We start from the raw sequence: 18,778 nt of genomic DNA on the forward strand, positions 1-18,778 counted from the left end.
AATTAGATTATCACACAATTACAGTTTGCATAGTCTTACATTTTATCTACAGTCTTAGAAAAATCACCCATTTTACCACCACCAATAATACTGAAGCAGTTTAAAAAAAATGTTTGCATATACTCTCTCCGTTTTCTTTAGTTTTATCCACATTTTCACAGCCTATATCCAAAACAGTCTACTCTTTAACTCTCATGCAGTATGTGTTTTGCAAGTAAATAGGTATTTGACGCTCACCACCAGTCCTTAGGTTGGTATCTCTCTGGTCATCTGGATGTCTGAAGTTTGTTCTCCAGCCGATGCTTTAGGAAATGTGAGATGAAACAATATTAAATGCCTTTGCCCCCACAATGTTTCCAACAGAGGATGCCATCAAACACAGATTTTGTTTTGATTTGTTTTGGGCAAACTGATAGTTGAGGAGGGGTAACTTGGCATGGTTTTAATTTGTATTTCTCTTAGTATGAATCAGGGTAGGCATTTTTTAAATTATGCTTAAGGATCATTTCTTCTTTCTGTGAGCTGTTTGTCACATCTTTTGTCCACTTTTCTATGGGGTTGTTGGCTTTCCTCCTTTCCTCATTTTTAGGAGATTTTTCCTTATTAGGGTCATTACTCCTTTGTATGTGATATGGGTTATAAATATCTCTTCCTACTCTGTTATTTGTTGTTTGACTTTACTTATGGAGATTTAGGTATGTGACTCTACAGTATGTTTAAAACCTTCCAGGATTAACCCTTCACACATTGCTTTTTTTCAGATTTTTTGGGGGGCTATCATTGTTTATATTCTCATTGTAAGTATATATTCAATTTGTCTAGCTCTTGGAAAAAAAGACTGACATTTTTATTGGGATCATGTTAAATTTTTCAATAGACACAGGGAGAACTGATATCTTTATGATTTTGAGTCTTCCCATCTACGAACATGGTTTTCTCATTCCATTTGCTCCGGCCTATCCTGTGTCTTTCAGTAAAATGTGCTTAAAATTTTTTCCTCATTTAATTTTTGCATGTTTCTTTTTAGGTTCATGCCTGAATAGTGTATCTTTTTTGTTGCTAGCGTAAAAAGAGTCTTCTTTTGCATTATATCTTCTAGCTGGTTATTGCTGATGTATATGAAGAATATTGATTTCTGAATATCAAAGGCTTTTGAGTTAAGGATTTCAAAGGGGTCACAGTATAAAAATTATTAGAAGAATGAGAGATAATTAAGTATTTCAAGTGAGCAATGAGTCCATGTACCAGAGTAGGATCAGGAGGAAAAGGAAAGAACAAGGGGATAGGGACCTCGAAGGTACAGGACTTGGAAAGTAATCTGATGCTGAGGAGAGGTTGGAGGAAAGGGCACAAGAGCCCCCAACTGGGTGACTGCAGTGATGGTTATGTTAACAGATAATAAGAAGAGGAGAGGGTTGGGGAGAAGAGAACGAATTTCAATTTTGGGTGTTTAGATTTTAAGACTGGAAGTCAGGGAGAGATTAAGTCTGAAAACTTAGACTTAGAAGCCATCTGGAAGGGCTGTGGGAGGGTTGGAAATGATGAGGGAGAGAAAGTAGAATAAGAAAAGACAATGATTGAATGTGGAAGGATTTCTGTATGTCAGTAGTAGACAGAAGAAGCTGATCCCTGAAATAGACTGGCGAGGAGGGGTCTGAGGTAGGAAGTGAAGAATATAAAGTCATAGAAACCAAAGGAACAGTGACACAAGGTTAACCAATTATGAAGTGATTTTTGAGACAGCCATTTCAGAACTGCTATGAGGGTGAGGTAAAATTGTGAAAGATTAAATAAAGAGGTCTTACTGACTGGGGGTGAATCTGCATAGGACATTTAAACTCTTGTGTCTTTCAAACATCTGAAATCGAAATACAAGGTCCCATGATTTAAATAATCTATGTAGGTATCGGTTAAACAAACATGCTCAGGTGACAGTGACTCGGCTTAAATTTTATTAAGTTATTTCTTATGGCCACATAACCTAATTCAAAGTTCACCCCTTTGCCTGAATATACATTCTTACTTTACCTCCTGACAGATGTGATGCGTGTGTTCGAGGAAAACACAGCATTTTAGTGCTAAAAAGGAAAAGAATTCTTCCCACTCCTAGGTGAATGTTTGTTCTGTTATGTGGGCATGTGTAACAATCATAACAGCTTGTATTTAGGGCTTTATAGAATATTGTTATATCTCACTGAACTTCACAAAAGATTCTGGGAAGTAACAAGGACAGGGGTCATTATTCTTAGTAAAGTGCACAGAGGGGAAAAGGATGACAAAAACACATCTAGATCTCAGAAGTTCCTGACTCAGCCTGTGGGCATACGTTATGAGTCAGAACTGAGTGTAGGAAATGTTTATTCTAGCTGTCTTAAGCAGAAAAATACTTAAGGCAGGCAGTTTGGCACCTATACATAAATGAAAGAACAAGTTTTAGATTGTGCCTCCAGAAATGACTCCCAGGACAACATGGTAGAGTGGACCACTGGGGGACCAAATCCATACCTGGAATCACTCCAGAGATCAGGAAGCCAGACCAGGACTTTGCTGATACTGCTGCTGTTAGCATCACTGCCACCACCGGACTGCTTCTTGATAGTCACAGAACTGTTAAGTTGGTGCGGGAACATAAATCCCAGACACCTCAGGATCTCAAGAATGGACACTGGAACATTGCTGCTGAAACTCTTGCTATGAGCTTGCTTGCAAGAAAATCACACACACACAAAAAAATGGGTAGGAGGATAGCTTTTGTTTCATTTTCATCCTCCAGATCTTGCAAGAATGCATCTAATAGATGGAATGCAATTCATATCCAGAACCCGAGCTGTGAGGAAGTCTAGAAAGTGTAGCTTTTGGCTTCCCAGGATCTGCATACTAGGAAGAGGCCAGAACAGAAACTGAGCAAGCCATTTTACAGTATTTGCCAGAGCAAACCTTTTGTGTTGACATTCAAGATGTTGGCAAAAGTGATGAACAGGCCAGAATCATGTGGCACACCACTAGGAAATGCTCTCCAGATGAGTATCGTTACTAGTATCCAAATAACTTGTCAGGGTTATGGTTATAATTGGCAGAGCTGAGACTTAAACACAGGTCTGACAACAATGACAGAATGCCTTTCAACTTGATCCATTAGTTTTGTATAGTTGTTTAAGAAGCTTAGACTCCACCTGTACTTATTTTTTTTTTTTTTTTGCAGGGGGAACAGTTATGAAATATCAAATCTGTGGAAATATCAGGGCATTCTAAGGTTCTCTCCCAATTTGCCAATTCCAATGAAGAGGAGATGTAAGTTTGCCTTCCTTCAGGGAAACTCGTGGTGGCTTAGTGATTCCCATGCTCATTGAACATGCCACACTCCTGCTTAAAACCTTCTGGTGGCTATGTTGGTTAGAATCTGGATTCATGTTGAGTGACAGAAAACTCAAAATTATGACTTAAACCAGAAAGAGGCTTCTGTCTCATGGAAAACACATCCAGAGGCAAGCAGTCAGGACCAGCAGAGCAGCTCCCCTCTGTCATCAGGCCCTCAGGCTCCTTTTATCTTGTTCCTCCCTCATCCTTAGCACGTGGCTTTACCGCCGAACCCAAGGAAGCTACCAGAGTTCTAGTCATCATATTCACATCCCAGCTGGCTGGGAGGAAGGAGGGCAGGAGCACTGCAAAGACACACACAAACCTTTTGATTGTATCTTTTTGGCTGAGTACTTGGTAAGTGGTCCCCCTTAACAAGGGAAGCTGGTAAACGTAGACCTTGGCACAGATGGCTAGGAGAATGTGTATCAGTAGCAAACAGCAGTCTCTGCTACAGTGACATCACGGCATCCTGCAGTCCTGTTCTTTGTGCATCTTCCTTATTGTACTGTAAAATTTCAAAATGACTGACGCCTTCTCTAGCCTTGGCACAGGGACTGGCATATTTTAGACATTTTATCATTGTTTAACAGAACATTTTTTTGTCAAGTTTTTATTTCCTGATGAAATTTTAAAAAGTGGTTTATTTAAATCTAGTTTCTCTCTTGATTTCCCATACACCAGGGCATGTACTTCCAAGAACGAGAGAGGAGGGAAAAGAACTCAAATAATTGAGTTTTTAAAAAATACAGGTAAAAATTCAAAAGCAACAAAAAAATGAAAAGAAGTATAAGAAATATAAAACTCAGAGTCTAAATAGAAACAAAATCCCTATAAAGATCAAACTTAATTCTAAGTATTAAGCCAGAACGAAAACTTCAAAGAAGCCACCAAATCAAATTACTACAGCAGGTAATTTGAACAAGTATCTTAAGTACAGCATAAGAACTAGATCTCGGAACCAAGTTAATTCCGGCTCTACCTGTTACCCTTAGCAGTTTATCTCTGAGCTAAAATTTTCTCACTTGAAAAATGGTATTTTTTCAGAATTGTTAAAATGAGAAAATGAGCATATATGCAAAGTGTTTAATACAGGGTCTAGTGCAAGGAAATATTGTATATATAGTAGCAAGGCTGTTCTCACAATATATTTCATTTATAAAATCATTTTCCCTTCCTTCCAAAAAATTTAGTACTTCTTAGAAATAAAGTCTATCTTGAAAATGGCGGGGTTTTTTGTTTTTCCATTTCTCCCCTTACAAGCATATTATAGCTCCAGGGCTGGTCATATACATAGTTTTAAAAATTTCAGATTATATACTACTGATAAATGATCCCACCTGCAAATTAATTCTAATTATTTAAAAATTCATTTATAGCAATATATACCAAAATAAATCTCTACAGACTGAGCAGAATCAAAGTTTTGGTCTTCTATTATGGTAACAGATACTAAGGGCATTTGCATTTACAATACGCAATAATGCTTGATTTTTCAACTCAGAGAGGGAAGGCAGGATTCCAGTTAACAGTTTAAACTGGTTAACAGGCTACTTCTAAATGTAGCCCTTACTAAGAACCTTCTTTTGCCCAGTTATTGAATCTTCTAAGTCTGAATTCTCAGCTCTTTCCTTCTAGGTAGCATGTTATCTATACTTCTAATTGGCACTTCTCAAAGAACATGTAATTAGTTCTTCACAAGACTATGAGTCTCTCTCAAAGGTGGGCACAAGATCTTAGGTCCTGGTATCTTTTCTAGGTTATAGAACTCATTTTAGGTGGTTGACCACATGCTCCTGGAAATGGGCCCTTCCCATAGCTATAAAAGGTGAATCAAGAATCTAAACTAGTTGGTTTTAGGGTGGGCCTTTGACCTTGTTTTGTATAAAGGGACTAAGTGTGGGGGAGGGAGGTGGAAGTGGGTTGGGAGGGAGTGCCTAATGGGAGAGTCTGGGAAAGATTTTTCTTTCTGATAAAACGCTGAGAGCTGCCCTTGCCACCTCATTTGGGGTGTATGAAGATGCAATATTTGGAGCTGTGGTAGACATCTTGTGACCATGAGGCAATAGACACACGAAAGCAAAGCTGAAGAGGGTGGTACAGGAACACAAGAGTCTGATTCTTGATAACACTGAGTCATTGAATGAACCCATGCACCTCCCTATCTCCATAGCATTATGTTAAAATGAGATATGTCCTTATGGTTAAAGCTAGTGTTAGGTTTTCTCTTACTTACCGCCCAAAGCATCTCAGGTACTACACATTTTTTCCTCTAGAATTTCCTACTGGTTCCATGATCCATATCCAGTGCTTATTCTTGACCATATTAAAAAAAAGTCTCCCCTTGTCACTGAGAATCCCCCTAAATGAACGATTTTAAAGTAACATCCAGATAGCTTGCTACTTCTTTTATTTTATCTTGAGTGACTGCTGATTGTCTTCCTCAGGGTTAGTTTTTCTTCAGGTACTTTGGAATTTTAGTTTGCAGCTTCTTTACGAGTCTTCCTGCTACAACTGTTTCCACCACCTGTCCACACTCAGGGCTCCAGTCCTGTGGTGATAGTGGGGTTATCACGGATCTAAGCAGATCTGTATACACAAGGGAGCATGCTGCTTGGCTCAGGGCCTGGCCCTGGCTGCTGCTGCATCTTACTCTCCTTTCAAGAGCGAGGAATCTCCATGGCAAACCCTGGCTTCTTATTTTTTAGGAGCTGAAATTTATGGCTGCTCTTTCCTGCTTCCAGACTTACAGCCCAGGTGCTGGCTTACAAGTTCAGTGCACTTATCACTTTGTACTTCTGGTTCACCAAAATGCCTATGTTGCTTTTGGACATAGCTGTGCTTTAAAATTCCCTCCACTTTCCTATTATTTTTTCAATTCAAAGCTTCCAAAATATCCACATCTAGATACTCCATGGGCGAACACTTTAAAGCAAACAATACATGTCAATGAGCAAAAGGAAAACTTTTGTGGGGGGGGACAACATAAAGGTCTATGCCAAGTACCATTCTCTGGTAGTAAATTCTAAGTGAACAGCAGAGTTCTGATGAACGAAGTATCTGTGCAGCCTTCCAGGTTAGTAGCAGAGAACAGGCTAGCAGCACTGTTCCTCCTGGTGCTGATTTTTTTCCTATTGCCTTGAATTTCAGGAGATCAAAGGAAGAACGGCTTCGGGTCTGTTTATAAAACAGCATGCGGCCTATATAAAGTAGATCCCATAAATCACCTTAAGATCCAGTCAGTTTAATATAAAATGTTTTTAATTGTTTTCGAAAACATTTAAAAAACAATTTTTGAGCACTTTCAATAAAAAAAGAGAACTGAAATGCTACTGCAATATTCAACTACCGTAGTTTCAGCAGGTACAACAGACAACAAAACACTGGGGAGATCTTGACTTTCTGCACTAAATGAAAACATGAAACAGGGCTTGTTTTTGTCATTTATGGTGTAGTAAAGCACATTATAGTACAGGACTATTATATGAACCTCGGATGCACTGCACAAAAAAACACTTTCCTTCTTTTCAGTTCAAAAGTCAGTGCTTATTGCAATTATATGCAAAATTATTTACTTCATGAAGTCTTATCATGATAAACAGTATGCAAAATGTTTTAAACATCAAAACGATGAAAATAATCTGAGAAAAGAACATATTCAACAACAACTAAGCAGAATTAGTAAACATAAAAAAGTAACTAACTTGTGAATAACTATGCTTGTCTGGTTAACACTGAACCAGGTTCAATACAGCCAAGGGGGAAAAAAAAGTGGTTACAGGAATACCTAGTACTGTACAAGATAAGCCAATAACACTCATGCACATTTTGTGATCATGTATTAACATGGTGAAGCAAACTAAACTTAATTCTTCCTGCTGTAATATTCTCAGGTAAGAGAATAAGAATTAGAAATATCTCATTGAGATCAATGCACATTGCTACATAAGACAATTTTATCTGTCACTTTGATGACATTTTGTCTTTTCATAATGAAACACATTTAAAAAGTTTAATCTGTGGACTGTATTGGTTGCATTTATCCTAAGAGATGTGCCTACCACAGGTTCAACAAATTTAGTGCAATATATGAACCCCAGAAAGTTTGCTGGACGAATTCAACCAAATTTAAAGTGTTTGCTGCAATACTGTACAGGGGGTTAAAAATCCTCCAGTCTATATTTTTATCAAAAAAGATTTCCATTATTTTTATATTAGTAGGAAGCTAATAATGTAAACAAGGGATTAGAATGGCCTCAAAATCTCCTTTTCAGAGTATTTCATATAGAAAGGCTCCCATCATTTGTTAAAAGAAATCACACAGTTTCCTTTGGGTATTGCATACTTTGGTGTGCAGTAGTGCTGTGTCTCAATGTACAGTGAAGAAATAACTAGCATCAAGAAAAAAATATCTAACAGATCATTAAATCAAGATAACAGCAAACACACACAAATGCCAATAACTACGACATATCAATATATAAACCTCTGAGCCAACCCTAGCACCAATTATTTATCAAAATATGTTAATACCCTACCTTGCAAATTTATTGAACAATGAAAACCTTATTAAATTAAACCCTTCATCACATTTGTTAAATATTCATTGATTGTAGTCTTCTGATTGGCTTACTAATTAAGGTAAAGGAAAGCTTAGCTAGGTTCAAGGTAGCATAGCAATGGTTTAATGTTAGCTTTAAAAACTTAATGGCAATTTTTAAGTCTATTTGAAACTGATCTTGAAACTTACTTTTATGAAGCTGTCAACTAGTGAGAAGATTTCTGTCAGGGTGAAATTCATAAATAATTATTCACAAAACAGAATGGGAGCCATAGAGAGAAACATTTTAAAACAAATCCTGAGTGCTTATTTTGCAATTGTGGTTATCACAATAAATAAATTAATAAGCATGTTATAAAATGCTCTTCTTCTTCAAGTACTATTGATATCCCCTTTGTTTTACCAGAGATATAAAGATTTGTGGCTTCAGACCTCAGGTGGCGAAATGTTTTCCGATCCGATTTTTATGTTATCTCCTTCCTGGCCTATTTGTTTTTCGAAGGGACCTCATGATCAAATTGCATTTCTAAATTCAGGAGGAGTGAAGGAGTCAGTCACTAAACTGAGGACTTAGAGAATACTACAATTAAAAATCTTCAAAATAAATCTTAGAATTTTAATATGTGCATGCAGACATTGTGATGAAACTAAGAAAATGCTTTTATTTCCTTCTAAATTCTCCTATCTCAACTACCAAATAATAAAACATAAAATATTTCCTAATACATTTGTATTTATTCCACTAAATTACAATGTTTGGAATTATCTGTTGTGTGTGCACGTGTGCATGTCCCTGTGTGTGTTAGCTCCACATTAAAATCAACATTTTAAAATAATACTAATGCAAGGTCACAAATATAAATGGCTACTAGTATTTCCTTTTAAAATGTTTAGTGCAGCTTTTGCTTTCCTTACATTAATGTTTAATTTTCCATTATTTTCTCCTATTTAAGCCCTTCATTCAGGTGCAAATGGTACTGAAGTCCTAGAAAGTCCTACAGAGATTTTTTTTTTGTCATCCTACAGTAGCTCTATGCTTCAAGCCTAAATACTTATAATAACCTGAATATTATCCCTGTTTCAAGGAAGACCTTCTTGTCTACAGTTCACTTTAGCTATGATTTCATATCTAAAAGATAATGCCAACAACAAAAAATAGCCTATACCTAAAATCAATGGTTTCCTCTAAAATCTGTGCAGATAAACCAATGAATTAAAATGAACTTACACAAAATAAAGATCTAGACTGCTCTTGTAAAAGCCTGTGAGTCTTCTGTTTACTAGCAAACAATGTGATTAAATGGGGAACGTTATAAAATTTTAAAACCTAATACTTGTTTTTCTACAGCCTACTCTCTTCAGAAACTTGTTAAAAGCTGAGGCGAGTCTAACCGTTTCCTACTGAAGAAGAAACCACTTCTGCAGCAAACTCTTTTAAAATGTCACAATTAATAGTAAGTGTTTCTGCTGCGGGAGGCACTTCCATTAAGACAAATACAATACATATGTCTTTAGATACAGTGTGCTACATATTATAAAACACAATTTAACCCAACATTTCAACAGTAGGATGGTCCTTGCTTTCTATCCATTCAAAACCTGATGAAGTCATAGAGCTCATGGATTCACTGCAAATTTGCTGAAACAATGGGTCGTTCTTTAATTCTTCCAGTGTAGCTTCATCATCTTGTCCCTGCTGACGACCTGGATCAAACAGTAGATTTGGGTCTAAAGTGTTCAAATCACTGATGCCTGAGAGTTCAGAAGACAACCTGATATCGCTAGAGAAATCAGACGCAGGATTAGTGAGATCAGATGCTACCTGACCTACCAGCTGCTGGTTGGCTTGCAAGCTGTCTCCACTCAACAGGTCTTTAACAGTGCTACTGAAATCCAATTGTTGCTCTCCAATTTCTGATTGTGCTTGATTATCTCCAGGAGAAAAACTGATCTGATCGGTGCTATTACTTTTGGTGAGGTAAGATGGTGTCTGGAATTCATAAACAGAAGTGCTGGAATCGATCGTATTCTGCGGGTTGGCACTAGGAAAGACAGGGGAAGTTTCCAAAATCTGCGTGAGATTCATCCGGGCTGTGTAATTGGAGGGCAGGTTGTTCATGCCCAAACCTCTCACTGCATCATCATTGTCAGAATCAAGTTTACTCAACAAAACATTGGTTATTTTTTTACTGTTTGTTTGCTTCTGAAGAGCATTCGGGAAGGCTGTTTGCATCATGACTGTCAATGGAACTGATTGACTTCTTTGAGCTATGTTGTTGGCACATGCATCTGTGTGAACATTTGTGAAAACATGAACTTCTGGGGTTACTGGACTTCCAAAGGGGGTCACATTAGATCGAGGGATATTAGATAGGGGATAGAGGGTGCTTCCACTAAGATTACGTTGGCGATGAACAGCAGGGCTCACACTCCGGCACCTGAAGTTGCTGCTGGCAGATGAATTAGTTCCTTTATTATCAAGAGGGGCGGGGACCGCAAAACCCTCCTGTTTGTTGGTGTTATTTACAGTGGCACCTTGATGCTGCACAGGAGAGACAGGAGTCAAACGACCAAAATGAGTGTCGTGCTGTCTGGATTGAGACTGGTAAGACTGTCCAGGCACAGCAAAAGCGTGAGGTTTCCTGAAACGGTCTTCTACTAGTTCCTGATAGCTTGGGAGAATGCCATGGCCAGAAACTGATGAGTTACCAACCCCACCATACCCATTATTCATCCATTCAAGCTTGGTTTTGTCAGGGTGTGTGGCCATGGGTCTTTGCATCGGTTTCACAGGGCTACTTGAGACAATGCTGGCATCGTGATACGCCATACTGGAGCTTATTGGGGTAAATGCAAATGGATTCCTGCATTCAACAGGGCTGGGAGGGACACTACTGCTGCAGTTAGAATGTGGAGTACCAATGGGTGTGTGCCGGCTACTTCCTAAAGCACTATCCACAGGTGTGGTCTGGGCTAGCCTGGAGCAAGGGCTCTCTCGTGACAGACTCTGAGACCCAGCAATCATTTCAGATGTTGGGGTTGGCGTGGGGGTGGGGGTGGGGGTGGGCGTGGGGGTGGGAGTGGGTGTGTGGATTGGAGTGCCGTTGCTATGGATTGGATGATAGAAGTGGGCACTGGAGGCATGAGATGACATCGGAGCTCCTGGCGTTACTGACTGACTCTGAAGGGTCATTCCCATACAGTTACCGTAAGAATGCGAATTGTTCATCGACATCTGCTGCTCCATGAGCACCAGCTCTTCCACGATACTATCTTGTGTAAGTTCATCATCAAAAGGAAAGTAGCTCTCATTTGTCTGGGAGACAGAAGGCTCAAACTCCTTCAGTTCGGACTGAAGAGGTAACTGATCTGAAGACTGTGCTTGTATTTGATTCAAAGAAGATTCTTGCATCTGGCTGTGCAGCTGCTGGGAATACGTGTCCTGTGGCATTCCTTCTAATTCCCAAACAGATTTCTCTAAGTCGTTGATGTCAGAGTGCTCGGGAATTGTCATAACACCGATATCCTGCTGTTGTTCACAGCCGGCAGATATAAATTCAGAATCCTTAGTGACCTGTTGCCATTCGTTTGGATTAAAGCTGCCATCTGATTTTGAATCACTATCCAAGAGAAAGACACTGCCTTCAAGCTTTACTTTTACGTCTGGAGATGATGATGGCGTCATTTGCTGTTCTGAAGCTGAATCACTGGTAACAAGAGCAGAATTCAAGGGCTGATTTGCTACTATGTGTGAGTTGACATTTGTTGATATCTTGCTAGGAATCTGAGCACCTGCTACTGAACTTTCTGTTTTCCCTGAATGTGGAACCTTTTGATCCTTCTTAACACTGCCTGGTTTCTGACCTTCGGTGACAACTGCAGAAAGCTGTTCCACTGTTGGTTTCTTTACAGGAGGCACCTGGGACTCTTGCAATGCAGAAGATAGTCGCTTTCTTGGACTTTTAGTGCATAATTTAGGGTCTTTATTTATTGAGTCACCATTAGATGGTGAGCTGGTGCTGGTGAAAGCTAAGTTCTGAGTGGCAACTGAGACAGTGACAGAGCTTTGATTATTGCCTGTTGAAGTGCCTGGCAGAATTTCATTACAGCGATTTTTACATTTGGTCCTCTGGTCACAGACCTTAGTTGCTTTTATTTCACTGACACCTTCATTTGAAGGTTTTTGCACTCCTCCATCTGTATGACTTTTCTGCCCCGTAACAGCGCTGGGCGTTGTTTTGGGTGCGTCAGCCCCGTCAGAGTTCTCTTGGCACTGCACAGGGTGTTCATCTGATGACGCTTCAGGTTCCATTTTGACCTCCACAGCGGATGTTCCCCCGGTGCTGCTGGTCCTGGATCCAGGAGACTGCAGTGAAACCACAGAACCATTCTTGATCTGAGGAATGGTCTTTGCTTCTTCTGTTGTCCCTGTAGCGCTATTTACCGAGGCAGAATGTTTAAGAGGGGCACTGTTGCTGCTGGGTGTGAGGGATATTGCCGTCATTTTCACCACATTCAGAGAACTCACGTGTGAAGTGGGCACAACAGCCGTTTTGATGGGACTGCTAGTAAAGAGGACAGTGGTTGGAGAGCGGATGGTGAGTGCACTGGTGTTGGCTGGTTTGGGTAAGATCTGAGGGTAGCGGTGCCGGGCAGAACGATCCCCACCAGGACTGGCTGGAACATTCTGAGGAGTCTTTGGTGCCTGTTTCACAGACTGCATGTGCTGAGTGACCACCTGTACATTGAGGGGAAGAACTTTACCATCAGAGGAACTCATTGGACTTGGTGAAGTTACCAATTGCCTGGTTCGCTGGACCTGTTAAAAGGTGGAAAACAAAGCAGGTTTAACAAGTCTAGACTATGATCGGTAACTCATATATTCGTTATTATTAAGGCATTCATTACATGTAATGCTAAAAGGAAAAAAAAAGACAGTTCCCATGTTAGGTGAGAGTTCTTCTAAAGTAGATTCTATATAACCAGACACATACCTATTACAATAAATGCAGCACAGTGCCATATAGCTACCAAATACAATAATATGTAAGAAGAATATTGAGATTTCAATGAAAAACTTCACATCTGTGTTGAATACTTGCCAAAACAATAATTTTTAAGGTTATAGGGAGAGGAGATAAAATCTTGAAGAAACGTGCAACTCTAAAGGTATCCAACTAGAGTCTGTGCAAAGATGATTCACTCACTCACAGGGGACACTGTCTTATAAATGCATCTACCTTCGACATTAGTGATAAACCACTGTGGATGAGGTCTCAGATAAAACTACTGCCTCGCATGTTTGCTCTACAGTGAATAGTGCAACAAGAGTATGGTTCCTGGGTAGTGGGTTTTAATGACATGATGATGATGATGATGATGATGATGATAACAACAAGAACAAGAAAAACAACGTAAAATATCTCCTTAATAATATCATAATAAATAGCAACATAAAATATCACCTTGCTTTAGCGTGATGCACTCTCATTAAAATTTTTTTTTTAATTGATGAACTCTGATTTTACAAGCCCTTCATCATCGCCTCACTTGTGTGAAACAGGAGGAGAGAAGACTATAACCTTGACTTGTTGATGAAGAAAGAGACTCAACAGCTAAGGGACTTCCCTGGGGTCCTATGGCCAGCAAGCCAGAGGTAGGTCTATGCTAGTACATTACCAACCCACTTTACAATTTTGCTCCACCTGAATGTTAAAAAGAAAAAAAAATTTAAACCAAAAAAGGCTACAATCGTGTCATCTTTGCTTAGCTAGAGATGAAACAACTCTGACAATGACGCATCTCTTACATAATAAACCTCTTGACTGGTTACGTGTGTACTTACATGTCTTACAATTTCACCTATGTTCGTTTCATAGCTCACTTTGTAATCAACAACGTACATCCTGAATTAAAGATAACCGACTGAACTGAAATCTGTGCGTGGTCACAAAATAAGTTTACAACTGTATCTACATCTGTATTCGTCTCCTTCTCATGTGCCACTCTGCATTAAGGAACTGACTTTCTACCACCCCAGTAAGGCCAACACTAATGATATTACCGGAATGGGACTAGGGACAGCTGCCACAACGATACCAATAGGCTGAGGAGAGAGGATTGCTGGATTTCCATTAGAAAGACTCGTCACTCCGTTGGCTGTAGCGCCTTCTGATTTTTTTGCTGAGGATTCTCCTGGCAAAGGGGATTGTAGTTTCTGTTCTTGCTGCTTCTTCTGTATTTTCCGTTGCAATTGCTGTTTAGCATCAATAGGAGATGGCAAAGTCTTCACTTGAGGCTGAAAGGAATTACTTTCAGCTGTAGGTATAAAAGCAGAAGGCTGGGTGATTCCTTTAATTCCTGAAAATAAACAGAAAGGAAAGCTAAACACTCTTTTCTAGAAGGCGGTTACAACTCACTTTCTTTGACTATGTTGCCATCTACTGGACAAAGCAACCAAACCCAGCAAATTTTAATTCACAATTTCTTTATAAAGCACAAATATTATTAGACTTCCAGTTTATAAATGTTTGTCAATATGGTTTTAATTGACATCTTAAAATATGGTTCAACTCAGGTGACAGTTGTAGTTAAGTCAGCTATAATAGATGAAGATTTCTAAGAGGGAAGTAGCTGTGTCATAAATGTGCAGAAGGTAAGATAAAAAAATGCCAAGACAGCAAGTTTTAACTTTTTATTGGTAGAGACCAGAAAATCTCCCTTCCTCCTCCTCTAATTAAGAAATGCATGCATTTTTATGATTTTAATATTCAGCTCACAAGGGGCACTCAGTAAATATTTGCTGAAATCATCCATATCTTAGGGAAAAAAAAAAATCACCAGGGGAAAACAAGTCTTTAATTCTACTAGCACGTTATGCAAATAGGTATTACAAGTCTAAATGCTACTACACAATTATTCCAGTAAGACCCAGGAGAAATTAAGGAGAGTTTCTGAAGACTGAGGTTAAGATATTCTGAGAAAGGGTTACTGAGAGAAATTTTTAAAGCGTTAGTAAGATCAAAACTAAGAAAAAGGAATGATAAAATAAGCAAGGGATAAATTTTAATTTCAGAAAAATTGATTATGTAATGCAATTAATTTTTCAAAAGCTCACTTCACATTTAGCGTGTGGCACTGAGATCATTAGAAAGTCGGCCGAGTTCAGTAAAAGCAGTGGAGAGAGGCAAGGGGAGGACACTGCTGACCTGCTGGCACACCCTGCCCTTCTTTCCCCGGGTTCTGCTTTTCCCCTTCTGTTAACAGCAACAGCTTGGAGTGGGAGACGGGAAGGAGAATGTGACTGTAAACTCCTACCCCCACACTGACTCCTCAACAAGCCCTCATTTTCTGACTTCCCCTTTATCACCTAAGTACGATTTTTTTTTTCTTCTCAAGCCCAACTCAGATTGCACGGCCGCTGTCTGGCCTGCAGCCTCGGCTCTGGCTGCTCCACACCTGCACCCTGAGAGCCTCTGCCAAAGGCTCTAAGCTCTCTGTCTTACCCCTCCTGCCAGGGTTTCTGGACAGAAACGAGTTCCAAGCAGCTGACTTACCGAAGGACATCTGTAATACAACCTGTTCTTAATATGGACACTATATTTATAAAAAACCAAATTCACCTTCAAAGGATGAAGATTATTCACTATCAGAGGTATTTTTTTAAAAAGTGGCAATGGCTGAGAACAAAATTTCAAGAGATTCTAAAATACTGAGTGACGACACAACTGTCAAAGTAACAGCCTCCCAAGCTGTCTACTTTGAAAAAGGGCAAACTCCTGTTTATAGGTGTGATTTTTAGTATTTCTGCTTAAATAACACATCTTTCTTTAAACTTACGCCTTAAAAATCCATTCATTCTACATTTCCTTCAGTCAGACTACGTGAATAATGTGGGAAATAAGGAAGACAGAGATGTTTCTTCACCCCATGAGAACTCCCCAGTCCTCAACTTGTTTTAAGTACTTTTCTAGGTGTTAGCAGGGGTAGAAGAAAGAAAACACAGAAAGGTTTTATCTTTTAAAACCCCATTTTGCTGAAAGATAAGAAGACAGTACGACGTAATGGAGTTAACCTGGGTTTTGGAGACAGACAAATCAGGATTCAAATTCTGGCCCCACTACTTCTCTGACTATGGACAAATTACTTTATTTCCTAAATTTGTTTCCCACTCTGTAAAATGGGACTAAATATTACCTATCTTATAGGACTGCAGAGGGGATAAACGAGGAAACACATATGAGCTATCCAGCTAGACCTAAGGCTGCCCAAGCATGCTCCTGGCTCCTATGTAAGCATAAGTGAACAGATTCGGATCACATAGTTTACACCTAGGTAGGAAAAATTATGTTGAAGCTCTTGTAAAAGGTTATTTTACTGATGTCATTTATGGTCCTGAACTGGCCATAAAATCAGAGAACAGAATAATCTCTCTCACACACATACCACAAATACTTAAAGCTTCTGATAAATATAAGAGAGAAAAATGATTTCTTATTAAAATGTTGAAGTTAAGATAAAAAAGTAAAGTTATTTGATAGTACAATTATAGTTCTGGCTGTGATAAATCTACTATTTCATATTATTACATTTTCCCATAGAAATTATAATTTCCTAGAGTAGTACCATAATTTATTCACTTTTTAGGTTTATGAGGTATGATAGAAATAAGACATTTAAAAAATTTTATCAGAAGAGATACTTCACACAGCTATGAAAGTTAGGAGTGAGTCATTTATTCCAACAGTACTGTTATTCCCAAAAACATCAATTCTAAAGTTCCTATCTGAATAAAAATACTCATTTGAATACACATTAAAAAAACTTCTTGCTATTTTACAGTAATGCTTCATATGGTTTATTTTTTGTGAGACTCAGGTACCTTCTACATTGTTCAAAGGTCATTTGACTTATAGCATTAGTTTTTGGGATAGAAGTCTTAGCAAATAACTTAAAAACTTACATTTTTAATTTGTAATATTTAATTTATTAATTTAGATACATATATACTTAAAAATACATGTATACATATTCTTTAAATTTTAAAACAGTAATGGAAAAATTAATAAACTATCAACTAGGAAATCTTAAAACTTTCGTATTTCAGCAGAGCAACATACAAAGCTACAGCTTTAAGCTTTATAATGAAAGAACTGTTATTTTTGTCTGCTCAACAAACCCATCTGAATTTAGTGTTGAGTGAACTCACACAAACACTGCAAAGACAAAGTTCTCTGGCTAAACTCTTCTTTTGCTACCAACTCTAAATATAGTAACACCCTGTCTATTTTCAGCTTGTTAATCATTTTGTACCTGGTGGTGCTGCTGCCATTACAGTTAGAGCTGCCATCGACTTGGTGCCTATATAGTGACTCTTTACAAGGAAGCGGGCTAATTCCAAGACTGTGTCAAATGGCTGGCTTAACACCTTCTGGGCCCACTCACACACAAGACGGCAAGCAGAAGAGATAACTTCCTCGTCAATATTTTGAAGCTGCCCAGAAGGCTCTGCTCCTTCCAACTAAACAAAGGAAAAAGGAAAAGTTAACTTCTAAAAGAAAGTTCAGAGAAATTAAGTTGAAGCACATTCAAGATACATATTCTTAATTAGAAGATACAATCTGAATCCGTCTGGTCAAAGTAGTACGAGGTGACTGGTGTTGGCAGGCATACTAGAGCCTTGCAAATAAGAGGCCTGTGCCTGTGCCCACTGGTGCACAGCCATCAGCAGCACCGTGAATGTAACACTTAAGCATACACTGTGAGACACATACGAAGACTAACAGAGGTTTTGAATTTTTCTAAAAGCCTTTTCTGACATCACAAAAACAAACTATGCCATGAGCCATATTTTCTTTTCTGAAAACATTTATACTATACATGTTACTCTATAATTTAAATTTTCCTCTTGACAATGTATATCATTTACGTATCTACAAATCAATAACTTTAGATCTATCTTTTTTCCCCTTAATTTCACTAGCCATGTTGATATAAGTCACATATGCTAACAATTTCCAGACACTACTGAATTTTTTGGCTCATTTACTTTGTGAAAGGCACAGTTCCTGGTGCCTGGTTCTATTCCAATGAGACTATGCAATATGCATTTCCATGCTGGTAATAAGGTGCAATTTTACTTACTAAAAAGAAAAGGCAGAAATTCTTACCCCATCTCCAGTTTTGTGAAAATCAAGATTGGGCAGTGTTGGCATATGAACAAAAGCTTTTTTTCTTAGTCCACTGTAGCAATATGTAATAAATGGTTAAGGTCGAAAGTCCTCTAAATTAAACCAGCTGTTTACATAATTAGCACTTGAAAAGTAAGCGTATATGAAATAAGGATAAAATCACCTGAGATAGGGTCTACTTTCTGAGTTTTTCAGTAAGAGAAACCTTAATATTAGAAAACTCAGGACACTTTTACTCTTTAGAAACTGGAACAGTCTGTGTAGGATGTTACCGTCCTAAGTGAAACAAAATGATTCTCATCTGTTATAAATTTTATGAATAACTGTTCTTAATAAGCTGTGCCAGCCACCAGTAACAAACAGGTCAGAAGGAAAGGAATATCCAGATGGAAACCTGGCAGGGAGAAGGGAAACTTTAGCCCAGGGCACTGGGACAAAAACAACTCTTCAGAGTGTCACAAGGGCTTTAACCTTTTCACTTCTCTTTTTCCACTGAAACACACTGGATTATCGCCTGTAACATGCCAAAGACACAACAAGACATTTTCATTTATACTCAGGAAACAAGACTAGGTCATGCAACAAGGGGTTAAAGAACACCTGAAGACTGTTAGAAAAACAGTCTTTCCCCTCTCCTGGCTCATCTCCTCTACAGCAGAATTTTTATACT

At 38.6% G+C, this 18,778-nt stretch overlaps 1 protein-coding gene across 2 annotated transcripts in view; it reads right to left on the reverse strand.

Moving 5' to 3' along the window:
* Window positions 1-6,596: 6,596 nt before the first annotated feature.
* Window positions 6,597-18,778, reverse strand: part of RFX7 (regulatory factor X7) — a 120,658-nt gene continuing 108,476 nt past the window's right edge. For both annotated transcript variants that reach the window (XM_074366169.1, XM_074366170.1), the window contains exons 7-10: window positions 18,088-18,168; window positions 17,231-17,438; window positions 13,983-14,278; window positions 6,597-12,737 (exon numbers count right to left, since the gene is read on the reverse strand). In XM_074366169.1, the coding sequence (XP_074222270.1) occupies window positions 9,465-12,737; window positions 13,983-14,278; window positions 17,231-17,438; window positions 18,088-18,168 (3,858 nt within the window). In that variant the 3' untranslated portion in view covers window positions 6,597-9,464. The remainder of the gene's footprint in view (window positions 12,738-13,982; window positions 14,279-17,230; window positions 17,439-18,087; window positions 18,169-18,778) is intronic.

This window comes from Camelus bactrianus, chromosome 6, assembly GCF_048773025.1.
Source record: "Camelus bactrianus isolate YW-2024 breed Bactrian camel chromosome 6, ASM4877302v1, whole genome shotgun sequence".
NCBI classification, from domain to species: domain Eukaryota; kingdom Metazoa; phylum Chordata; class Mammalia; order Artiodactyla; family Camelidae; genus Camelus; species Camelus bactrianus.